Here is a 26606-nt window from a genome sequence, read left to right as displayed (position 1 = left end):
GAGGGGAGCACAGAAACTCTCCCCCGTCTTTGCAACTTTTCTGTGAGTGTAGTCTGGCAAAGCAGAGAAGTGGGAAGGTGAAGAGACAGAACTCAGAGAGCTTCAAAAGGCCAAGTGAAAAGGCCTAAACATGAAAGAAGTAAAAGAAAAACAAATGTGTAAATAGGTGGTAAGACCCATTGACAGAAGTGGTAATAAAATTAGAACAAGTTATAATTGTCACCTTCAGAGGAACCAAAATAAGGGAGTTTAAAGGCACACTGTTAGACACAGTGGGGAAAGGCACTCTCAAGGCGCCGTTGGTGGGACTTGGCTCAGTCAACCTCTTGAAGAGCTATCTCTCAAAAGCATAATAAGCACACATATCCTCCGATTTAACAATTAACTTGAGGAATTTGTCCCATGATATACTCTGAGAACAAAATCACCGAGTTCAAGCCTTGTTTTAGTAATAAAAGCTTGTGAACACTAATCCTTTAGTTATCCACATCTAGGTTAATTAAATCAGGATGAATCCACACAGTGGAATCCATGAGAAAGAATGGAAACAACAGCAATATGTAATCTCAGATTGGATCCTAGAAAAGTACATTGGTGGAAATGGAAAAGAACATCTAGTAAAATCTAAATAAAGCCTAGAGTTTAGTTCATAGTGATGGAGCAATGTTGGTCTCTCAGTTGTAACAAGTGTACAGTTATGTAAGAAGTTAACTATAGAGGAAGCTGGGTGTGGGATGTACAAGACCTCTCTGAACCATTTGTGGAAATTTTCTGTAAATTTCAAATTATTCCAAAATAGAAAATGTATTAAAAAAAGAAGAGAGAAAACACTATGTGAACTGATGTCCACGATAGAATGGGAGAAAAAAAGCAAACTGCAAAAATTATATATAGACGTTACTTTACCATTTATGCCTACATAAAAAGGGATATCTACACTGATATCTACATAAGCATATATAGAGAGTGTGTACTTCTGAAAAGCATTTAGAAAACTGAGAAGAGGAAATGGAACACTTACTTTCTACTATATACTCTTTTGTAGCCTTTAAAAAAGATTTTTTTAAATTTATTTTTTAGAGAGAGGGGAAGGGAGGGAGAAAGAGAGGGAGAGAAGCATCGATCAATTGCCTGTTGCACACCCCCAACCAGGGAACTGGCCCGCAACCCAGGCATGTGCCCTGACTGGGAATCAAACCAGTAACCTTTCAGTTTGCAGGGTGATGTCTAACCCACCGAGCTACACCAGTCAGGACTCTTGTAACTTTTTAACTTTGTACCATGCACTTGCAAAATAAATTAAATGAAAATAACAAGTAACTTTAAAATTTTTGAATTTTGTCTTATATGATAGTGTCCTATTTACTAGATGATTCTGAATGAAGAGATAACAAATCTCACAAATCCAGAGCCAGGCAGGAGCTTAGTTATCCAGTTTAATGCCCTCAATTGAAAGAGAGAAAAACCGAGATTCAGAAAAGTTAAAATCAATGATGCTCATTGGAATGGTTCAAATGGAAAAGAAAATAGTGTTTGTGAACATGTGGAGCAGCTAGAACACGTAAATTAACAACTGCCATATTCACTTTGGAAACTGGCATTCATTGATCAAAGCTGAAAATATATATCCTGTAAGATATGGCCAGTAATTTCATTCATAGGTACATCATAAATTGAAACACATGCACATGTGCCCTAACTTGTTTGAGAATGCTCGCACCAACATCACTTTATAGCTCAAAACTAGAAACAATCCAAATATCCAACAGTAGAAACAAGTAATAACTTGAATACATTCATACACTAGAACACCATGCAGCAACAAGAAAACAATCTACAGTTATATGTAAAAATAATGGCCCAGTCTAAACAACAATGGAAAATAAGCAGCAAGGCAATGAAGAGTACATATTGTACAGTTGTCTTTGTATAAAGTTCAAAACCAGAAAAAAACTAATCTATGCTAGTGGAAGACAGGATAGTATTTATCTTTGAAAGTGAGAAAAGGCAGTGATAGGAAGAGACATAAAGGGAACTTCCGGGTTACTGGTAATGCTTAATTTCTTGGCCTAGATGTTGGTTATAAAAGTGTTTTGACTTTGATAATTTATGTCACAGTTTTATTTGTGCACTTATTTATATGTATGTTGTATTCAATGAAATCAACAATTAAATTTAATTTTCAAAACTGAATTTAGGAGACTTGACCAGCATGGCTCAGTGGGTTGGGCATCATCCCACAAAGTGAAAGGTCGCAGGTTTCATTCCCGGTCAGGGCACATGCTTGGGTTGTGGGCCAGGTCCCCAATTCAGGCCGTGCAATAGGCAACCAACCTATCAATGTTTTTCTCACACAGCGATGTTCTCTCCCTCTCTTTCTCCCTCCCTTCCCCTCTCTCTGAATAGAAATAAAATCTTTTTTAAAAAAAAAACTGAATTTAGGCAACATTCTGTGAAATCTAAACTGGTTTAAATATAAGGAGTGATGTTGGAACTAGAAATAAGGGCTTAACATGGAATAAAAGGATTAAATATAACCAAATCTTTCTTGAAAGTACAAATACCCTTTTGGCCCTTCTTGGAAAGAGAGCACTTTTATTACTCAGCAAACTCATCTTGAGTTGTTATCTTCACCAATGTATTTGTAAAAAATACACACACACACACACACACACACACACATATGAAAGAGTCAACTTACCATCCTCTTCAAGTACATGACAATAAAATTCTCCCAGACTATATATCATACAGACCACAACATCCACTGTTTGGTTAACGGCAAGTTCAACCCATGTCCATGCCAATGGATTTTGTTTTGCTTCTACATCCAAGGGAACTGGGAAAATAAATGAACATTTTGTAAAAACAAACAGCCTGAGAAATCTGCTTTGGAAGAACTAAATTTTCAATGATGTTCTCAGTGAATTTATTTAAAAGTTTATCAGTATTACAATTAACCATTACTACCCTCAGTGAATTTCACATTTCAAATTTATTCACATTTCTGACTGATTTTCAGCTATCAGTGACCCATAAAACTGTCAACAAGTTTTCAGTTCCCACACTCTTAAATGTACTTAAATGAATGCTTGATGTTTTTCTAAGACGCTAATTCATTTATTGAGAGAGGGGAAGGGAGCGAGAAAAGAGGAGGGAAGCACCAACCAGCTGCCTCTTGCACATGCCTGACCGAGGCCCTGGCCCACAACCCATGCATGTGCTCTGTCAGGGAAAGTACAGGTGACCTTTTGGTTCGCAGGCCGGTGCTCAATCCACATGAGCCACACCAGCCAAGGCTAAGTGCTTGATTTAAAAAGACGACAGGTACTCAACATAATTCTTTGTGAAAGTATGAGAACCCACATATTCATGAAACCGTCAGAACTCCAGCGGGAACACTGGTTGACATTTTACTTACCACTGGCTTCTTTCATGTCACTGGGTTTCTCTGTCACTGTTCCCTGTTCCCAGACGGCAAAGCCCGCATCTACGAGAGCTTTAGTAACACTGATGTTAGGTGTCTTGGATTTATCTGTGAGCTCCACTAGAGAACTGTTCTCCAACTTGCCCAACACTTTTACCACGAATATTTGGTTCTGTACAACTTTTCTCATCAGACAAATAGCTTCTGGAGTCCAAGTTCCTAAGGATGGCTTTACTCCTAACAAAGAATTTTTGAAAGGATGTTAAAATATTTCTTACAGTAAGCATTTAGAAATTCTGCTTCTAATTTCCAGAAAGGTAAATTTAAGTAATCTATGATAAACACTGGAACCAAAAAGTTCCAATTGGGCAGAAGGATTTTCTAAATGCAAAAATAAAGGCAAAATTACAAAGAAAAAGCCTGTAAAAAGTTTCTATACATCTATGTAAAAAATAATAATTCCATTGATATAAATGTTCAGAAGAACAAATCTATAAAGACAAAAAGTAGATTACCAATTGCCTGGCAAGTGAGGATTAACTATAAATGGGCACAAGAGATCTCATGTGTGTGACAAAAATGCTTTGAATCTGGGTCACGGTGATAACTGTACAACTAGGTAAATTTAGTTTTAAAAAAATCATTTAATTATATACCTAAGACAGTGAGTTTTGTGGTATATGTAAATTATGTCTCGATAAAGTTGTTAAGAAAATAATAAACAAAGTATAAAACAATCCAGGAAGAAATGGTGGTCCCTTACATTCAGTGATCCCTCACTTATCGTGGGTATTACGTTCTAGACTCCCCCATGATAGGTGAAAATCCACGAAGTAGGAACCTTACATTTATTTTAGTATTTACTGACTGAGAATTGAAAGCACAACATTTTTTGGTGTACATGACAATGCTTCAACCAACCGAGCAAACTGGCCAGGGCACCTGCCTTTCTTTTAAAACAAAAAAATGAGATAATCCCTCTAGGAGAATATTCAAAAGGCTGATAATCAGGTTATCTCTAAGGAAGAAAACTGAGAAAGTTGGGAACACAGATGGAAGGAAGATTGACTTTTGACTATGTGCTTTTTTGTACTGTTTGCCTTTTTCCCTCTTTTCTTTTTATCAGGGATATGTGTATGTATCAATTTTTTTAAAAATCTCTCCTCTATCACTGATTTTCTCTGAAGTATTCCCATGAGGGCAGAGAAGGAAAACTCTGACTCCAAAAAACCTCCGCTGCCTTGCGGCATACCTCTTCAGGGGAAAGGCTAAGGGAGTAAACCCCGACAGAAAATCCGGAGCCGGAGTCCCTAAGGCGGTTCGACGTTGTAGTCAACACCGGCAACTCCTGCGGCGCACCTGAAGCCAAGCTGTATTGACTCCGTCTTTCCCTTGGACCCTTCAGCTGCGAAGAGAGGGGGGGTCTGCTGCATGGGCAACAGCAGACCCTCCATATCACCCTGCCCAGGCTCTGTAGCTTCAGCTTCACTGGAGAGGACACTCCAGCGTCATCGCAAGATGTCGATTCAACACGGGAGGAGACAGATACCGTGTCACTCCCGAGTCGGACTGCACAGCCATTCTCGGCGGTGCAGATAGACTGTTAAGAAGCTACACCATCGTCTCTCGAGACGGACGGCTGCCGACGACTGTACAGTACCGCAAAATCCCGCGATATAGCAAAAAATCTGGGATCAATAATTAAATATATTTTTAAAAATCCTGCGATACAGTGAGGCCATGATAAGTGAACCACGATACAGAGAGGGACTACTGTATATGAAACATCTATTGCACTTACTGAAAGGGCGCTTACAAATCAGCAACCCTAAGCTTAGGCTTAGTTCATAAAATAGAAGAGCCAAGTTACCGACAAATAGTATTTGGCCTCACTGGTAATAAGGCAAATTAAAATAACTTTATGTTTAGCTTATCAAAATTGGCCAAGGTGAAATAATACGGAAATATTGGGCTGGCCAAAAAGTTCATTTAGTTTTTCTTTTCTGTAAAATGAAAGATGCATTTTTCATTTTCACAACTAACTTCATTGATTTGGATATTTTGAGTATGTTGGCTATCTCCCATGTGGTATAACATTGATTATTCTCAATTAATGTCTCATTCTGATCACTATCAACTTCAATTGGTCTCCTTTACTGTGGAGCATCGCCCAGCAAGAAATCTCCAGCATGAAACTTCACAAACCACTTTTGACACGCTCATCACTCACAACACCCTCTCCATACACTGCACAAATCTTTTTGTGTGTTTCAGTTGAGTTTTTTACCTTTCTTAAAATAATAAAGCATAATATGCTGAAAGTGTTGCTTATTTTCTTCCATCTTCAGTATTAAAATGGCTACACAAAAATACACCAATTTTGGTAAGGGTGTTTTTTTTTTCAAATGCATGCTGATATGACAGCTGTCACAATCTAATAAAATTGTTTCAAACAAAGTTAAAGGCAACTAAGCATTACTAGAACCATCTTACAGAAGAATAATCAAACAACCTTGTTGGCTAGCCCAATAGCTATTTGGTGCACCAATGTGTGAAGGATCTGACTGCCTCCTACATTTCTAGTAGATGTGTCCACTAGTCCAACCCCTTCTGAAGAGCAATCACAGACATAAAAAGAGGCATGCCCATTGACACCTCTGTTCTTCCTAAGGACGTATTTTGCAATATACCTCCATCTTGCAACCTGGCTTAAGTACCTGATCTTGGATAGGCTGTAAAATGTAGTTAAAGAAACACTGCTAATAGTAAAAACTTGGAAATAATCTAGTTACATTAGGATACGTTTAAATGAAGGTTGTAGAGGCCAGTTACCGACATGGAAAGAACTGCGGGGGGACAAAAGACACATAAGCGATTTCTAAGCACATGCTGCAATGTTCTTATGGCTTTTACAAGCAGGTTTCCCCCTACTTCATGTAGTTAACAGGCTTCTATGATATTAACGACGCAGGCTCCAGAAAGAGCAAAATCAAAAACAAAAAGCCCTCAACTTTATAACATTAAATTTTGTTTTATTACAGCTAGTTAAATGTTCTATTAAGAATTATTTTTACATTAAGATATGTCTGAATGTATTCCTTTATCTTACCAGTAGTTTACTTTCAATTCCAATACTGCTCTTTGAGGTTTTAGTGGTTTAAGTAGTTTAAGAATATGGGGATCACAAAAGTCTCATACCTGCCAGCACACACCTGAGTGCTTGCATTGGCAATTCCAACAACTTCGGAGTTATGGAACACAGTTTTTCCAGACTAAGGATTTCAAAGTTTCCATAATCTACATATCCGACCAGCACAGATTCTTCAGAAGCATAAGCCAAAACGGAGGCTCGGTACCACTGACCATCCTCTGAAAAAAAGGAGACTCAGTCTCAAACGATTTTCCCATGTAGCTATAAACAAAAACTTTTCTTCCCAAACTTAGAAATGGTCATTTGCAAATTTTAATATCGAGCTTAATGCTTATTCACATTGCTATCTTTGCTTAACGGAAACCTTCAACTCCTACAGTGTCACCTTTAGTCTCAGCTTCCTGACTACTTGGGCTGTATGCTGCCATTATTCATTGCCATGCCTTGTCTCCCTAGTAGACAGCTCATTAGGACAAAGAACATGTTTGGGTCACATCAGTCCACTAGGTCTTATTTAATCCATGGACCATTTGCTAAGGCATCAAGAAGAGCTACTTTTAGAATACTTGGCAGTATGAGTCAACCAGGCTCCACCAACTGAGCCATCATTTTCCTGGAAGCCTACTTGTATCTGCTCTTCTGTGAGGCCCCTGGATCTCCCTTCAGCCGAGAACAGTAGAACCGAGTTATCCAAGGCCAGACCTGTGCAGTCACAGAGGCTGTGCCCTGACAGCTCTGGGCGGCCAGGCAGGTCCTCCGACTGTTCCCAAGAACTCTGGTGAAGACATGGCCCCCCTGCCCCCTGCCACCACATAAGCACGCTGATGTAAACAGGTACCTGCACTGATCTCCAAAAACTACAGGGCTGTTGAAACCATGCAAGCATCCCTCACTCACTCCCCACCTCACACACACATTCACGGGCCCAGCTCCCTTACACACTTCGATTTAGTTTAATTGGACATATTTAAAGACATAATTGGTGTGCTTTAATACTCAAGTTTCAAATAGAGCCATCCAGGGCACACGAAATATTCCATCTCCTGTGGATACACTTAACTGTAGGTAAAGAATTCAATAATACTCTTTCCTTACCAGAGAACTTTGCACAGCAGATATCACCAATGGCTGGATAAAAATCGGAACGAGGAGGCACCCGACCGCAGTACTCGCGAAGGGCGACCTGAAGTTCAGCGAGCTTATCTGTAAGCACCAGATCACTTCTTAGACAAAAGAAATACACATCTACACATTATCTTCATTTTTGCACATTGAACCTCTTAAAGTGCGTTATCTTGATAGCACAAATTAAGAAAATATACTCACGTCCACTCTGTAGTTTTTGACAAAAGAAGTCTTCCGGAGTATGAATGTGGGAAACCACAGCACAAAACTCATCGCCCACATTCAAAGTTAACACTTCGGGGACTAAGTCTATTTTGTCTACAACAAGTTTGTTTTCAGCTGTCATTTTCCCAACATCTTCAAGCTCACCTCATCAGAAAAAAGACAAATAAGTCATTTTGGTTTCATTAATTCAGCTGTTCAGCTTTTCTGGCCCAACCATGATTTTCACACCTCTAGGCCTTGACACATGCTGTTCTTGCCCCGCCCCCCCCCCCCCTGCCCAAGTACTTCCTGCTGCCAGAGGCCTGATAATTTCCTGCTCAGGGGGGCATCACTTTGAAAAGGTTTCTCTCCAAGTCTGGATTAGGTGCCTTTCCCAGGTGCTGCCTCTGCACCCACGCCCTCACGCACACTGTGTCTGTGTCTGTCCTGCACACCTCCACAGCGCAGTGGGAAAGCAGGTATTGCTCAGTGACTGCTGTTCCTCCTGCCAGATACCTCTGCAGCACCTGCTATTACTGACCACAACCTACCTCCTGGAAGCCTCTGCCCTGCTGGTGCCCTGGCAACATCTTCCCCCATGCTCTTCCCATCTCTCCCATCACAGCTTCTCACAGGACGCTGAAGGCCCGTCCCTGTTCTTCCTCACGCCACACTCTCCCTAAGATACCACCCACACTTCCGGTTTCCACCGTGACAACTGTTAGACCAGCACGTGTTTGGTTTTCCTCCTTTAGATGGCAAAGTACTACTGAAAGCTTTTCAGCAGATTAGTCACTCCAAGATCTGTGTTTTAGGAATGTCATGTAGGCAGTAGTGTAAGAATACAGACAGGAGACAAAGATAAATACATAAAAATCAATGGGTGGTTGTAATTGTCCTGAATGTTAAGGATTCCTAAACTAAAAAAAATAAAAATAGTAATAGAAAAAAAAAGAAAAAGTACACACAAAAAGGACACTTGGGATGAATAATCAATAAAGACTTCACAACCAATCAGAGCAAGAGATGGGAGGCGAGGGAGAAGGCAGACTCAAGGATGAATTAAGTTTGTATGTGACCAGATGAGTCCACTCCTGGCATCATTAATCTGGAGATCACCTCTGGACGAATGAGCAGAGACAAGGAAATACATTTTCATCTGAAGTACAGTCATGCACTTCATAATGACGTTTCAATCAACAACAGGTCGCATATACAACAGTGGTCCCACGAGATTATAATGAAGTTGAAAAGTACCTATGATGTTGTAACATCGCAGCGCAATGCATTGCTCCTGAGTTGGTGGCGATGCTGCTGGAAATGATCTATGAGCTTGCCAGGACAGCACAAAGAATTACAGTGTAGGCTGTTACACCGGCTCAGGTTGTGTAGAACACTGCTTGATGTTGGCACAATGATAAAATCACCTAACAACACATTTCTCTGCACATGCCCCTGCTAAGCAGCACATGACTCTAAGTGGTAAAGGAGAAAGCAGACTACAAGGACACGTAAGACTAGGCAGTAAGAAAATAAAATGCTCAAGGCAAAGCTTCGGTACCCTCATTCAACTAAATGAAAAGGACGCACGTACAAATAAACAGTAAGAATTTAAAAAGAAACACCATCCGACTAGAACAGAATCAGAATGTTATAGCCCTGTGTTCATTACTTCTGGGATACCCAACTAAGGAAGAAAAACAAATTAAACTAAGAAGATCTTAGCTAAAAATTCCTCAACCCAAAGCATTAAGATATTTACTACTTTGTAATCTTTGATAATTATCATGTCAATGATTAATATGAAAAACAGGGAAGAAAACAAGGCAGAGGAGACTGAAAATACAAAGAACACATTACTAAATAAAGAAGTATCACCTTTCATGTGTAGAGTTTATATAGACACTGTGACAGTTGTGTTTTTGTGTGTAGTAGAGAAGATACTCTTCAATAACTATGTGACTATACTGTTAACTATTAACCTGCATACTCACTTTGCTCTGCACTTGGCTTCTCAGAATTTTGTCCCTTAGGGATCAAACCATATCCCATTTCTACCAGCACGTGGCCTAAGAGTTTTCCTAAAAATGATTAAGAAAACAGATATACATTGAGATATACACTAAATATTAAGGAAAAGCGTAAATACAAAACAAATGAGGCATAATGACAATGATTTAGGTGTTATGCTATTGACACACTGGCATATTCTTACTGGTTCAGTTTCCATGTACAAAATATGTTTTAGTAACACTCAGCTTTAAAAATTGAGGCGAAATTCCCAGAACATTTAATGAAAAGATTTCACTTCAAAATTCTGATTAACATGAAAGATTTAGCACCACCTCACTGGTATGCTTAGAAAGACCACTGTTTATGGGGAAAAAAATGAATTAATGACCCAGACTACTACTTCTCGGACATGAAGCATGGCTGAAACAAGGGTCAGTCAGCATTTCTAGTTCTCTGAAGTCATAATAAACATACAGGCCAATGAAACAAAACAGATTTTATACTTAATTTCACAACAGGATTAACTGCATTTTCTACCAAGTCACCAACGGACCCTGAGCCTCTAAAAGTAGAGGAATAATGCCTTGGAAACTGAGAGGCAATTATAAGCAAAGCCAGAATGATAGAGCAGGATTCTAAAGTGTTTCCGCTTCCACAACATGAATGCTACACAGACTAAATACATACAAAATACAGTTCTGAGAAGGCTGCTCAAAGAAAAAGCAATGATGATAAGAATGAATGAGTTCACAGAGAATTTTCTGAGTTCCTCAATAAAGGAGGAAAAATTACGAGTAGGTATTACTATGGCTATATTAAAAGGGTAATCTATTATACTACATGCAGTCTAGATCTAGCCTTTTAATCCACTCAATTCTGTGAATCTGTGCCATGTCTTCAACAAGCTGCCAACCGCAAGCGCAGGGCCAAAGCCATGTTTTCAATCGCTGTCTGAATGACCCCAGAGCAGAGCTTACTTGGAATAGAACACTTCATGTTTCTAGTCCTACTCTGAACCACTGATGGATACTGAATAACATGTTAAGCATTCCATTTAAAAAGAAGGATGCAGGTCTTACCTGAACTGGGCAGCGTAACATCCACAGCAAAGGTAACCACTTCCTCTTCTAAGATGTCAACGATCTTCAGTGAGCAGCACTGCTCCATTAACAGTGATTTGACAGTTGTGATACAATCATTGCTCCAATGCCCCTCTGCTGGGATAACACCAGCCACAAAGCACTTTATGGCCTGAAAATGTTTATGCAAGTTACGAAAAAAGGAATATCAGTATTTGAAAATGAATTTTTCTAATTAATTAAGAGATGACTTTCTAAGATAATGTGTTTCCTGCAGAAAAATTGTCACACTTCAAAAGTAGTAACCAGATAAACAAATTTGTGTGTAATTATTTTCCTCTCAGGATACTCTTCACAATGCTTTGACTTTTGGAACTTGAAGCTCGAGAAACTGATAAAAGGAGTGTAATTATCCCTTAATTACATATCAATTCATATCTCTTTCAAACAGTATAATAAATATAAAAATGATTATTTTTAAAGAGCATATTGATAAAATGTGCCTAAAAATGCTAACGGTTTCTCACCTGAGGAAGTACTTAAAGGATTCAAGAAAACCAATGAGTATTTACATATAAAAAGATATGCCCATAGGTACTCATGGCAGAGTAGAGCAGGCAAACAGTGTGTTCATCACGACATTAAAAACAGCTCTTTTGGGATCCTATTAGAAATTTACAAAGTAAAAGAGACTCACACAAGGTGGAAACAAGTCAATGTTTTTGTTTAGCTGCTGAATTCTGTGTACCGGAATTATTTCTTTATTTCCATAATCTATATATAAGACTTGTGCCATCTTCTGTAGCATATCAACATCTTGTATGATTACTCTATTCCAGCTCTGAAATGAAATGAAATGGTACTCTACTTCAAAACAGCATTTCATAATCTTAGGTTTAAAAATTCTCAACCAATCCACAGAACATGCAAAGGAGAGGCCATTGTTCTATTTCAGGGGACTCAATTAACATGTTAACATAATTCCTAATGATCTTGCTAAGAAATCCCTAAAACTGTCTAATTAGGCCACTTTAACATGCACAAATATTGACAAACTATTCTAGCCCAGTAGACTGTATGACACAGTGATGCCTCAGCTACACAAATAAACACAAACTCTAAAACTAGCCATCAGTCTGCAACCAGCTCTTGAGGCGCCTAAAAGCACAGCTAGGAAGGAGGGCTCATGCAGGGAGGAAGCAACCCAGCAGAGCCTGGAATACTGCCAGAGGAAGAAAAACAGAAGTCCCACCAGTCTCGCTTTTAAGCCCTCTGTCTAATGCATCATTAAAAGCTCTGGTGTCAAGTTGATAGGACCAAAGTAAAGTAAAACATCTTATTAAATAATTCATTTCAATAGAGGTTACCTCGTCAACAGTGTACTTGGCAACGCAGACTTCCCCCTTAACGGGAATATAATCGTCCTCATGCACTGCATTTGCATATGTTTCCTTTAAGGAGGCAGAGAGTTGGTTCATGTATTCTAAAACTTCTGAAGAATGCAACTGCACATAAAAGTCACCTGGGTGTTTGAATTCAGTAACCGTACCCTTTCAAAGATAGAAAAGATGTAATAATTCACTGGGAACACAAGTAAATGTGAATTTCTTAAAAAGCTTTATAATTAAGATACAGTAAGTGTTGCAGTTTTTTTGCAATCTTGATGAATTTCATCAGATTATATTTTGTAGCTACCTTATGAATTCAAAATAGAAAACAAGGAAATAAAATCCATAGATCCTTGGATCTCTGCCTGTGAAAATTAAACAACAAATACCTTCACTTCCATGGTTTTCCTGAGTTGTAGACTTCTCAAATCAGAAGACATTATTTTATCAGCACAAATGGCTACTTCTTTAGTAACTCCAAGTGGATAGTCACTCTGGTTTGGAAAACACACACAAGTAAGTTACATACGAGCCCATGCCTCAGTGATACTATGGCCATTCTCTGCTAGAATCAAGGTCAAAACAGCCTGGCTCTTAGGCTTGAATAAGAGTAAAGCATACACCTTCAGGAGTCCCTAAAACTCACTGTCCACAGGGAGTGAAAACAGCTCTGGGGACATCCAAGAATCGTGCTACAACGGTGAAGATAATGTTGACTAACAAAAGGGGGAGCGTTAGTTTTTAGGTTTGCACTCGGTAACATTTTTGGAGGAATAACTATTGGAGGCAGTCAGACTACATGTATTTCTGATAAGGTCTGAGAATTCAGGGTTTATTACATTTCAGCACAGTAGTCCCTGGTTGGAGACTGCCCTTCTGGCCCCTCTCCTGGGGCTACTTGTCCTTAAGACAGGGAAATCAGCTATCCTGTCTTGAAACAATACCTACCCCCACCGCCCAGGCACAGAACAAAGCTCCCAGGAACCCCTGAGAGTACACAAATTTTTTTTAAGTACCAGCCAGATGAGGCTAAAAATGATCTATAAATGAGTTGTACACAACAATAGTCTTCAGATTATGAATGATTTAGCCCATGCAGTTATCTAAACAGAAGAAAGGTGTTAGAAAAAGAAAGCTCATTAGCCCTGGCTGGTGTGGCTCAGTGGACTGAGCGCCAGCCTGCGAACCGAAGTGTCACGGGTTCAATTCCTGGTCAGGGCACATGCCTGGGTTGCAGGCCAGGTCCCCAGTTGGGGGTGCGTGAGAGGTAACCACACATGGATGTTTCTCTCCCTCTCTCTAAAAATAAATAAATAAAATCTTTGGAAAACAAAAATACACATTAAAAAAAAATAGTGCTCATTAGATAACAAGGTCCCATTAGAATCCAGTGCACAAGGCTGGAGAACGTGCGATGCAGGTGCTGGAAAGAAGGGACTCTTTCTCGAGTCCAAGAGGTTTTACATGGAGAAAAAGGCTGAGCAGAAATAATTCTCAGTGACCCCCAACAGTCACCAAAATCAATCACGAGGGTGTACAGATTTATTCAGCAGGAAACTTGTTCTTAAATAAATAATGGTGCAATGTAGAAATAAGTCAGAATCATACCTCATTTTTCACTTCTATTTTCTTTGTTTCAAAAGGTGATTTATCTTTAAATTTGTTGAAACTGAAATAAAGCAATTGATTATAATACTTATAGGACAGAGCTAATTAAGAGTAACAGCCACAATTATGTTTAATTCTCAACCAGCAAAATCCAGAAAAACAGCTTCTTCCAGACAGAAGCACACTAGTAAAATAAAATGACTCAGGGCTCTGTGCTAGCCCAGACCATGCACAGGTGTGCCTCTTCCAAAAGCCACTTAATGAGAGGGAGATAGCCAACCTCCAAGCCTCAGTTTTCTTCTCTGTAAAATGGAGATAACCCCTACACCATCTAACCATAGTTTTGAGGATCAAATGAGGTTATATATATGTGAAACTGTTCAGTAAACTGGTAAATAGCACATGAGTAAGATATATGTATTTCAAAATCATAATCCAAGAAGCACTATCATGGTTGTACTTTATTAAACTTTAGTTAAGTTAAACTTTAGTTAAAAAGGGCTTTTTAAAACTCTAACCTTTAAAAAACAGTCACTTAAGGTTTTAACTCTTAATATGTCCAACCTAATAAATTACATTCATGCAAACTCGTAGGTTAGCAGAGCTGTTGTTCACTTCAGATCTGTACACTTCACGTTATACCTCAGTAAATAAGTACATAGTTATGGCCTGCTAACCTGATCTAATCTCTATACTATCAGAAAAATTGTTTAAATATTCTCTGCTTAATACAAAACGCACACTTACTTGCATTGCACAGGTCTGCACACGATGCTGTGTGCCGACCAGTCTCTCCTTTGGCATGCTACGGAACAGTAGAACGTCTGCTTGCATTGTGAACACCTCAGAGAGCCTACAGGACACAGCCCATAACATTTTATTCCAAATATTTGTTGCCCAGAGCAAGACATGTTCAAAGACCAGACACATCAAACACCATTCTACAATCACATCACATCAAGAATACTTGAAGAGGCTGATGCTGTTTATAACTCTTACAATTAAACTTTCAAAGCTCCCCCCCAACTGCAGAGAAAACAGGAATGCAAAGATGAACATGAGAGGGAGGACAGACTGCGAACAACTGACTTTCCTAAAGTAGAGCTCAGAACACGTTATAGAAGGAAAAACCAAAGAAAACCAAAAATCTGTGGCAGTGAACACGCTTTTGCAAGCAGACTCTGCTATGGCTTGCCCTGTGCCATTAAAAAAATACAAAACAAAAACCAATGAAGAGAATCACAGCTAGAAAAACCCAGGAAGTTGCCGAAATAAAGTATTTAAAAAAATCCTATCTGTATCCAGGCCAGAAAAAAAATTAGTTATCTAAAAAATGACAAAAAAAAACCCCACAAAACAACAAAGCTAAGCTGGCCTCAAATGCCTCCACTCTTAAAAGAAATAGGAAAAAAAAAAAAAAAAAAAAGAGGCTCTAAATATCCATATAGCCAGCAAGCCTGTGAAAAACTGCCTTAGATCATTGATTATGAAAGAAATGCAAATTAAAACCACAATGAGACATCACTGCACACCCACAAGAGGAGCTAAAATTTAAAAGACTGAAAACCCATAACGGTGACAAAGACGTGAAGGAACCAAAATTAATTGCCAATGGCAATGTGAAACGAGACAACTGCTTTCAAAAACGGTTTGGTTGTTTCTTATAAAGCTAAACATACACCTACCCTTTTGACTCAGCAATTCTCCTCCTAGATATGTACCCAAGAGAAAGGAAAAATATGTCTACCTAACAACCTGTGCAAAACTATGCGGAGAGCTTTATTCAAAAAACAAACACAGCAAAAGGTTCCAACAAAAAGACAGATAAATAAACTGTGGTAGCTCTGGCCAGGCAGTACAGATGTTTGAAGTGTTGTCCTGGTACGCCAAAGTGGCAGGTTCAATCTCTGGTCAGGCACATACGAGAAACAACCAATGAATGCATAAATAAGTGGAACAACAAATCGAAGTTTCTCTCTCTTGGTCTCAAAAACATAAACAAACAGACAAACAAAAACACATCAAATTGTGGTATAATCATACAATGGAATACTACTCAGCGACAGACACAAAAATTATTAATGTACATGTCACAACATGGATGAATTTCAAAAATGTCATTCTAACTGAAAAAAGCTTTATACAAAAGAGTCCATAGTATATGATTCCCTTTATATGAAATTCTGGCAAAATAATATATGATGAAAAAATAAATAAATAAAAAACAGTGGTTGCCTCTAGGGAACACGGTGACGTGGAAGGGGCATGAGGAAACTTGTGAAAAGAAGGAAATATTCTGTATCTTGATACGGAATTTCAATGCATGGAAGTTTTATCTCAAAAATATATATATATATATATTAAATAGTCAAGTAAAGAAGCAGTAAGAGTGGGAAAGTATGGGTGAATAAAAGGTTGTATGTTGGTAGCTGGGTATATGATGTATACATACTATACTATTCTGTATATACTTAATATATTGTAAATTTCCTGTCAAATATTTTTCACTGTGGGGGGAATAATCTAACACAAGTGAGAGCAACATGCTTACCGAACAGGCCACAGCAATGGCACGTATTTGACGGAAAAGGAGGTCCTAAGGAGTTGAAGAGCGCTGGATTACTTATGGACAAGCAATTCTGACCAAACTTGTATATATTTTTTGACTTTGCAGGAAACACGTTATTGCTAGGCTTCTATTAAGAAAAGAGAATTGCAATGTTAAAACTTGGTAATACCATTAAAAAAATACTAGATTTGGAATTTCCTCTCCTGGGAAGATAAAGATCTACGCTTCCCTCTTCGTCCCATTAAGTACAACTGAAAACCCCGGACTTCCGTGTGAAACAACATCAGCCGACTCTGAAAGAAGGCAGCAGACAGGCTAGGAACCCAGGGACCCACAGAAGGACATGGCAATGAGTCCCCGAGTTCTCCTTTTGCCCCATATATCCCATATATATGGAAAAGCCAGCAACCCAGAAACACCCAGAGGTGCAGACAATAAAAGCCCCAACCCAAAGCTTGCCCTAGCTAGCCAGAAGACCAGGAAATAGGCAGCCCAGCAAGACAAAAAAGTTTTTATCAATAACTACAATGCTCTAGACAAACACCACAAAAAAAAAAACCAAAACAAAACAAAACTGTGTCCTCATTTCCACCAAAAGTAGAGTGGGTAGTAGCTGAGACTTCTCCCTCCACCAGGCTATAAGGAGGTGCCCACCCTCCCAACAGGATGGTATCAGAGAACACCAACAAAGTAGGAAGCCAACACTTCATCCCTGCAGGGTTTCCATCTGGCAGTAATGAGTGTCACCCCCACACCCCCAACCCGCCACCACTGGGGGGATGTTAGAGGACACTTAATGGACAGTCAGTACTTTTTTGCCACCAATCAATAGTAATGACTGGCTCCAAATCCTCCCACTTCCAAACCTCCCTCTGACCTGCCAACTCTCCCCCCACCTTACCCCACCCTCACCCAACAACAAGAAAGAACACCCCCTTGGTGTCAACAGAGGCTGAGTGGGGAGGCCTGGACATCTACTCCCACCTGACAGCACCCCTTCTCCTGATAGAGTAGTGTCAGAGGAAGTTGGCTAAAACAGAAAATTTAAATAACATACAGAGTTTCATAACATAATACCCCCAAATGTCTCAGTTTCAACAGAAAAAATACCTGTCATACTAAAAACCAGGAAAATCAAAAGTGAATAAAAAAATAAAAAGACGCCCACATTAAGATGACAGATATTGAGTTTATCCGACAAAGATTTTAAAGCAGCCGTCAATACTTCAACAAGCAATTATGAGACAAAGAAAGACTCTCAGAAAAGAAACATTAGCTACAAGGAAGAACCCAATGAAAGTTTTAAAACTGAAAAGTACAATAACAAAAACACAACAGATGGGCTCAACAACAGAATGGAGGGAACACAGGAAAGAAAGCGTGAACTTGAAGATCAAACTATTAAAGCCTGCCTAATCTGAACAAGACAGAGAAAGGAGAGTGGGGGAGATACAAATGAGCAGAGCCTCAGGGACCTATGGGACTCTTAACAACAAAGGATCTAACGTTCATGTCTTCGAAGAGTCTCAGAAGAAAAGGAGAGAGAAGGCAGGGCTAAAGAAGTACTCAAATAAATAATGACCAAAACACCCAAAATTTGGATAAATTTTCAAATCCTAGAAAATGAGCAAACCTCAAAGAGAACACACTCAAAGAACTATATACCAAGACACATCACAGTCAAATTTCTTAAAGCTAGAAACAATGAAAAAGCTTAAAAGCAGAGAGAGAGAAATGAAATCTTCCACAGAAGGGAAAAATAATTCCGAAGAGAACAGATTTCTCATCTAATACCACAGAGGCGGAAGGAAGTGTCATGACAGTTTCAAGGTGCTGAAAGCAAAGAACTACTGAGAAACTCATATCCAGGAAAATTTCTTTCAAAAAATGAAGAGGAAATCAAGACATTCTCAAATAAAACTAAAAGATGTTGCCACCAGCAGACCTATCCTAAAAAAAAAAAAAAAAAAAAAATGGGTAAAGGAATTTCTTTAAACATGAAGGAAATGATAAAGGAAGAAATAATGGAACCAAGGATTCATGTACAGGACTTATAAGTTGAAAACTGCAAACTGAAAGAAAACAAAGAACCTCTAAATAAATGGAGACAGATTTGCATTCATCGAATGTAAGATCCCATAAAGATGTAAATAATCTTCAAAGTGATGTATGTGTTTAATACAATTCCTATCAAAATCCCAGGAAGATATTTTGTAGACCTAGATAAGATAGGCAAAAGAACTAGACTAGCTAAAACAATTTTGAAAAAGAAAAATAAAGTGGGAAGAATAATTCTACCCAACTTCAAGACTTAATACATAGCTCCAGCAACAGAAAAGAATATAGAATCCAGACTAGTCCCACACATATATAATTTTTTAGAAAAGTGCAAAAGCAATTCAGTGGGAGAGAGAGAACATTTTCAACCAATGGTGTTGGAGCAGTTGGACATCCCTAGGCAAAAAAAATAAATAAAAGTCAACCACAACCTAAGTCTTACTACTTAAAATTAACTCAAAATGGACCACAAATTAAATAAAAATTTTTGGATAAAACCTCAAATTTTTTCTGCATCTAAAAGTAGAAGAATCCTTAGACTTGACACTAAAAACATAATCCATTACAGAAAGAACTGACCAGGACTTGGTTAAAATAAAAAACTGAAGTGCTAATCAACCCAATAATAGAATGAAAAGACAAGCTACAGACTTGGGGAAAATATTTGTGAATTCTATATTTACCAAAGAACTAGAATCTGGAATACAGTGATCCCTCGCTTATTGCAGGTATTATGTTCTAGACCCCCTGCAATAGGTAGAAATCCATGAAGTAGGAACCTTACATTTATTTTAGTATTTACTGGACAGTACTGCAAAATCCTGCAATATAGCAACAAATCCGCAATAATTAAATATCATATTTTTAAAAATCCCGTGATACAGTGAGGCCACAATAAGTGAACTGCGATATAGAGAGGGACTACTGTATATAAATAACTTTCGAACCTCAGCAGTAAAAATATAAACAATACAAATTAGAAAATGGAAGAAGACATGAAGAAGCATTTCACCAAATAGGATATATCGATGGCAAATAAACACAGGAAAAGATGTTTATCATTAGCCATTAGGGAAACACATTAAAACCACAATGAGCTTTCACCACACACTTATGAAAATGGACAAAATAAAAACACTAACACCAGCAAATGCTGTTGAAGATGCTGGATGCAGAAAAACTAGATCACTCACACATTCTCTGTGGGCATGTAAAATGGTATGGCAGCTTTTTAAAAAACCAAATATGCAACTGCTATATGACCCAAAAATTGTACTCCTGCGAATTGATCCTAGAAAAAAAAAATCCTTATGTTCACATAAAACCCTGCACACAAACAGCAGTTTTGGTTGTGATATCTCAAAACTGGAAACAATACAGATGTACGAACTTCAATGCATGAATGGTTAAACACACCATGGAACATTACTCATCAATAACTAGAGTATTATGCTTAGTGAAATAAGCCAGGTGGTGAAAGACAAATACCATATGATCTCACCTATAACAGGGACCTAATGAACAAAATGAATAAATGAGCAAAATAAAACCAGAAGCATGGAAACAAGGAACAGACTGATAGTGACCAGAGGAGGGGAGGGAGATGGAGAAAGAGGGAAAAAAGGGGAAGGGCCTAGTCAAGGAACTAGTACAAATGACCCATGGACATGGACAACGGGGTGGGGACTGACTGGGAGGGGTGTGGGTGAGGCAGGGGAGAGCAATGGGGGAGAACTTGGAAGAACTGTAATAAGACAACAATAAAAATAAATAAATAAATAAATAAATAATAAAGAGTCAAAGTGTTGATATAGCCAACAACCTAGATGAGTCTCCACAGAATTACATGCGTGAAAAAATACAATCCCAAAATGATTCCATTTATATAACTTCCTAGAAATGACAATATTTTAGAAATATGGATTAGATTAGGGGCTGCCAGGGGTTAAGGAAAGGATAGGGGCAGGAGTGAAATAAATATGACCATAAAAAAGGCATGTAAGGGCTGCTTGAAGTAATGGAAATGTCCTGTATTTTGAGTATCAATGTCAATATTCCAGCTGTGATATTATACTATAGTTCTGCAGCCAGTTACCATAGGGAGAAACCAGGTAAAGTTTACACAGGATCTCCATTATTTCTTATAATTGTATGTCAATCTACAATTACCTAAAAAGAAAAGGCTGATTTTTTAAAAAAGGTACTAAGTAAAAGAAAAGGAAATTTGACCTTAAATAATACATCAATATTGAATAATTCTTTATTAATGTAATACATAAATATGTTTAGAATCTTTTACCCAGCAAAAACATCAAATAGAAAAAAAAAAAAATCCACTGGGAATCTCCAAGCCCAGCACAAGTAGCAGCCATCTCAGATTCCTCTATAGGTCAGGCAGGGTGGCCCCAGGCAAAACACAGGTGAGGGCTGACCTTGGCCTGCACCACCTGGGAAAACCCAGAACCTGCACACCGAGTGGACAGCTTCAGACCACATCGGAGCATCACCACCCAGCCCCTGCAGAGCTGATCCTCCATGGAGGGCGGAGGTTCTTGGTCAGTGGTCACGGCCGGTCCTTGCAGCTGACTGGCTTGGGTAAATCTTTCCCATTGACCAACCAACAGCAACCAAGACTTGACTGCAAGAGGACAGTGTACTCAGCCCAAAGGGCACACCTCAGTACCCAGCTTGGATAATAGGGGAGGCTGTGCCACTAGACCCTACAGGACATCTGTTACATTAGGCCACACCACCAAGACAGGGAGTCATAGCAGCTCTACCTAATATGTAGGAACAAACATAGGGAGGCTGCCAAAACAAGGAGACAAAGAAACATGGCCCAAATAAAAGAACAGATCAAAACTCCAGAAAAAGAACTAAATGAAATGGAGATAAGCAATCTATCAGATGCAGAGCTCAAAACACTGGTTATCAGGATGCTCAAGGAACTTAGTGTGGACCTCAATAGCATAAAAAAGATCCAGTCAGAAACAAAGGATACACTAATTTAAATAAAGAACAATTTACAGGGAAACAACAGTAGAGTGCATGAAGCTGAGAATCAAATCAATGATTTGGAACATAAGGAAGCAAAAAACAAGCTATTAGAACAAGAAGAAAACAGAATCCAAATACTATGATAGTATAATATAAGCAACCTCTGGGGCAACTTCAAGCAATCCAATATTTGCACCATAGGGGTGCCAGAAGGAGAAGAGAAAGAGCAAGAAATTAGAAATCTATTTGAAAAAATAATGAAAGAAAACTTCCCTAACTTGGTGAAGGAAATAGACATACAAGTCCAGGAAACACGAGGTTCCAAACAAGATGGACACAAAGTGACCCACCCTAAGACACATCATATTTAAAATGACAAAGGTTAAAAATAAAGAGAAAGCCTTAAAAGCAGTAAGAGAAAAGCAGATAATTACCTACAAAGGAGTTCCCATAGGATTGTCAATAGAAACTTTGCAGGCTAGAAGGGACTAGCAAGAAATATTCAAAGTCATGAAAAGCAGGGACCTACAGCCAAGATTGCTCTGCCCAGCAAAGAAACCATTTAGAATCAAAGGGCAGATAAAGAGCTTCCCAGAGAAGAAAAACCTTAAAGGAGTTCATCATCACTGAACCATTATTATATAAATTTTAGTTAAAGGGACTTATTTAAGAAAAGAAGATAAAAACTATAAGCAATAAAGCAATAAAATGGCAAAAAATACATATCTATCAAAAATTGAATCTAAAAAACAAACTAAGCAAACAAAAACAGAAACAGAATCGTGGATACAGGGAATGTTTTGATGGTTGCCAGGTTGGAGGTGGGGTGTAAGGGAAAGGATGAAAAGGTGAGGGGATTAAAAACTACAAATCAGTAGTTACAGAATAGCCATAGGGATGTAAAGTACAGTATAGGAAAGGGAGTGACCAAAGAACTTATATGCATGACCCATGGGCATGAACAATGGTGTGGGGACTGCCTGAGGGAGAGGGGGGTGCTGGGTGGAGGGGGGCAAAGGGGGAAAATTGGGGCAACTGTAATAGCATAATCAATGAAATATGAAATAAATAAATAGATTGTGTAAAAAAAAATAAATATAACATTAGCTGTGGGTTTTCCACAGATGCTCATAATGAGGTTTGAAAATTTACTCCCATTCTGGGTATGCAAAGTATGTTAATTATGAAAGAGAAAAATAAAGAGAAGAAAAAAGCCCATAACTTACACTATTTGCTCCTTTGAGTGGTGAATTATTTCGAACATTTAACGATGACACTGAGTTTCCTGGGGAGGAAAATATAAAGCCTAATAAAAGCTGAATATTAACTGATTCGTGAAAATGTAAAATACCATAACTAGGTAATGTTCAAATAATAAAGCTATAGCATAACAGTCTGAAAGCTACACTATAAATATTTGTCTGAAATTCCGTTGACTACTACTTCTCTCATTGTGAACTTGTCTCCATTCGCTAAGGGAGTAATTCTCAGACGTTTTGGACTTGGGACTCATTGACACTCTTAGAAATCACTAAGGACCTCAAAGAGCTTTGGTTTACAACATATGGCTTATTTTATCAATATATATTCTTATTACAAATTAAAACTAAGAACAGAAATTTCAACTAAGAATTAAAAAGTATTTCCTTTAAAAAGGACAACTGCATTACGTGCTGACATAGTTTTTGAAAAAAGCAACTATATTTTCCAAAGCAGAAAAACCCCCAAAACACTGTGAGTAGAATGGCACCTGTTTTTCATACTTCTGCACATCTCTTTGGCTTAACCAATGACAGCTGGATTTGCATATCTGCTTTCCCAGTCTGTTGTAATACGTTGCTTGGATTGAAGTACCTGAAGGAAATCTGGCCTCAGACAGACACGTAGTTGCAAAATAGAAGTATTTAATGGTCTTCACATATAACTGTGAATATTTTCCTTTAATTTCACACTGAAACTCGAGTGGTATTTTAAAGGTTTGTTGCAATGTGGGTGGCATCTAAAACTAGATCAATAAACGCTTCATATTTGCATTCCAATCAACTGATTCAACTTGCAGTTGGAATGCATTTTACCCACGCGTGACGATGCAACACCATGCACTGCGCATTCGGAAAAGACCGAGAAACTGATGGGCAACTATTGTCAACGGGCAGGTAGTATTTTAACATCATTAGAGAAATAGGTTTGACCTGTTGGCGAGCCCCAGGGGCCCAGAACTACGTCACCATAATGTTAAAAGGCCGCAACTCATCATAGGTTCAAAGACACTAATTTCCACGGTGGTCCAGCCTCCTTATGTAGCAGGTTTTCAGAATTAGGACTAAAGAATGTTTTTGAAAATAAAGTGAAACAAGCTAATGTCTTAGATATACCTTTGTGAGCTATTACATGCAGAAAGTTGGCATGGTACTGTATTTTAAAAATATGGCCAATCTTCAGAACACCCAGAAAAAGTCCACATGCTTTCCACATTCCCAGATTGCATAGCTCTCTGCGTGGAACAAAGTTAATCTGTACACACTATCTCTCCAGGAATCCTTTCTGTGATTAATCTAGCTAAAGGCAGCTAGTTGATATCTGGTTTTCCTTTCTAGATTAGTATTTCAATGCAAATAAGTGTATGGTAGCCATTTGGCTATTGTGTTAACAGCCCACTGGCAGGTCATTATACACACACACACACACACACAGACTTGTGAAAAGTCAAAGAAACCATCAGAATAAGTACTGTTAAGGCTGTAGTTTTCACTCACCTCTTGGCAATGTCGCCCTCTTTCCTGTGGATCTAACCACTTCTCCATCGATGTGATTAGAGTTTGAAGACACTGAATTGTCTTCCTGACGAGCAAAAAGTATTTTGTTTCGCTCACAAAGCAAAAAATTGTTGTTTTTATTTCCATTCCCTGGGCTTTTCAACCTGAAATTTGGGTGGTTAGAATGTCCTCCAGGACTTCTTAAAGAGTCATGTGGTGGAAGCTTGCTTTCATTTTTCTCAAAATTAAATGGCTCCGTCATTTTGCAAGTAGATGCCTCCAAATTATTTTCTGACATCACATTAAGTGCGAACTTAACATTCACAGCAGTCTAAGGGAAGAAATGTATTTAAAAGGCAACTTTTAATTATGAAAGGAGAAGCACTGCAGGCCCAGGTAACTTCTTTTTATGTAACAGATAATTCTCACGAACAATTCTAAAGCAGATCTAACCACACTATCAAAGCCTGGCCTACAGGCACAAGAAGAGAACGACTCTATCAGTAACTACAAACTCCAAGTTTAACAGAACTCAGCAAGATGGCCAAAGACTAACTTCAAGACAACAAAAGAGCAATTTCAGAGCTCCATGCCATCCCTTACTTTTAAAAGCTTTGGAGGCCAGGGGCCATTAAGTCACGGAGGTGAGTCCAGGAGACAGTTTAGCAGGCCAGGGCCAGCCAGGGCTGCCGGGTCCCAAGAACACCGACAGGCAACACATTGCCCTGCTCAGCCCTCATGGGCAGTGCACCAGCTCCGCAGCCTCCATCAGCAAGCACAGGACACCGAGCCATGGAGAGCGGCAGGGCCTCGGGCTCTCCAGGTCTGTCTGAGACCCTGTTCTGGGGCTGCTGCGGCAGTCCCCAGCCCCTTTGGTCTGAGTCACCATGCCCTTGCCTCACTACGCACCTCTTCTGCCAGTCATGCTGGAGCATCTGAGCTTGCTGCCCACCCCAATGGGTTACAAGGGCCAGAAGCCAGCTGAACAGGTGTTTTAGAGAATTATTCTTCTTAAAAGAATACTTGGATTTATCTATGGGTACTGGCTGAACGGTTTGGGTGGATGGTCTATATAGTTAGGGCCGGGTTTGCTTTTTCATGTTTCCTGACACTTCCTCCATGGCCCTTTGTCACTGGCATCCCAAGTGGTTACCCCTTCAAGATTCAGGTACAGAAGACAAGAAACTAAGGGAAAGAAAAATTAAGAGTCGTGCTAAAAGTAAATGATTGGAGTTTTCATGACTCAGCTTTACTATTGCCCCTGCTTTGGTATTGTGTGAGATGAACCAATTTTCACACCCAAAACACAAGCTAAAAACCACCTACACTCTTACAGAACAGCTGTATATAGATTTTGTTCTCTTTATAGTTCATGTCTCAGTTGGGCTTTCATTTATACATATTTTAGACCTCTTCATAATCTTTCTCTGAAATGGAGAACAGAAAACACATGTAAAGTTTCTTTCAGGTCTACAAAAATAATGAATACGCATACATGCCTCCTAACTGGTAGTACAATTTAACTATCAAAGTTTTATCATTCATTATTAGCTAAGCTGTTTTAATATTTTCAGTTACAACTCATAGTGCAAAAGAAGAAGCTTTTGAAACAAAAGAATAGGAAAAGACTTCATGTTTTAAAAGAAATATCTCTAACCTACACCCTACACCTTAATGGTGAAATACAATAGAGGTTATTGTTTAAACTGATCATCACCTACGGTTCCAGCCTCCCAGAATCCCCCTCCCCTCTCATGCTTGATGCTATTGCTATGTCTGTCCTTAAATATGCTGAACCTATTGGGTTGGTCAAAGAGTCTGTTGGGTTTGTTCCATAAGATGCCTCTCGTAGCAGTTAGCCATCTTTACCTTCGTTCAAAACAATTGTTAGATTATATTGTGACAGTTGTCATATCAGCATACATTGAAAAACACTTACCAAAATTGGCAAATTTTTATGCAGCCACTTTAATATTGAAGATGGAAGAAGATCCGCAGCATTTTCAGCATATTATGCTTTATTATTTCAAGAAGTGTAAAAACACAACTGAAAGGCAAAAAAGGCAGCGTATGGAGAGGGTGCTGTGAGTGATCGAACGTGTCAAAAGTGGTTTGCGAAGTTTCTTGGTACTACTGACATCCTGGCCAAATAATTCTTTGCTGTGGGGCTGTCTTATGCATTGGAAGACGTTTAGCAGCACCCCGGCCTCTACTCACTAGAAGCCAATAAT

The 26606-nt window shown here is 38.8% G+C and overlaps 1 protein-coding gene across 1 annotated transcript in view; it reads right to left on the bottom strand.

The window, feature by feature from the left end:
* TDRD1 (tudor domain containing 1) overlaps positions 1-24694 on the bottom strand; it is a 38947-nt gene extending 14253 nt beyond the window's left edge. Inside the window, exons 1-14 of the mRNA XM_090279558.1 lie at positions 24376-24694; positions 22846-22904; positions 16547-16691; positions 14743-14848; positions 13996-14056; positions 12777-12881; positions 12367-12549; positions 11000-11171; positions 9902-9988; positions 7905-8072; positions 7674-7781; positions 6626-6796; positions 3422-3664; positions 2702-2839 (exon numbers count right to left, since the gene is read on the bottom strand). Coding sequence (XP_090135684.1) covers positions 2702-2839; positions 3422-3664; positions 6626-6796; positions 7674-7781; positions 7905-8072; positions 9902-9988; positions 11000-11171; positions 12367-12549; positions 12777-12881; positions 13996-14056; positions 14743-14848; positions 16547-16691; positions 22846-22904; positions 24376-24673 — 2044 coding nt within the window. The 5' untranslated portion in view covers positions 24674-24694. The remainder of the gene's footprint in view (positions 1-2701; positions 2840-3421; positions 3665-6625; positions 6797-7673; positions 7782-7904; positions 8073-9901; positions 9989-10999; positions 11172-12366; positions 12550-12776; positions 12882-13995; positions 14057-14742; positions 14849-16546; positions 16692-22845; positions 22905-24375) is intronic.
* Between the last annotated feature and the right edge of the window lie 1912 nt (positions 24695-26606).

The sequence above is a fragment of the Furipterus horrens genome, unplaced genomic scaffold (genome assembly GCF_987537825.1).
Source record: "Furipterus horrens unplaced genomic scaffold, mFurHor1.1.pri manual_scaffold_5, whole genome shotgun sequence".
In the NCBI taxonomy this organism is placed as follows: Eukaryota; Metazoa; Chordata; class Mammalia; order Chiroptera; family Furipteridae; genus Furipterus; species Furipterus horrens.
Note: the sequence above shows the minus strand (reverse complement) of the source record. Positions and strands in the feature narration are given on the sequence as shown.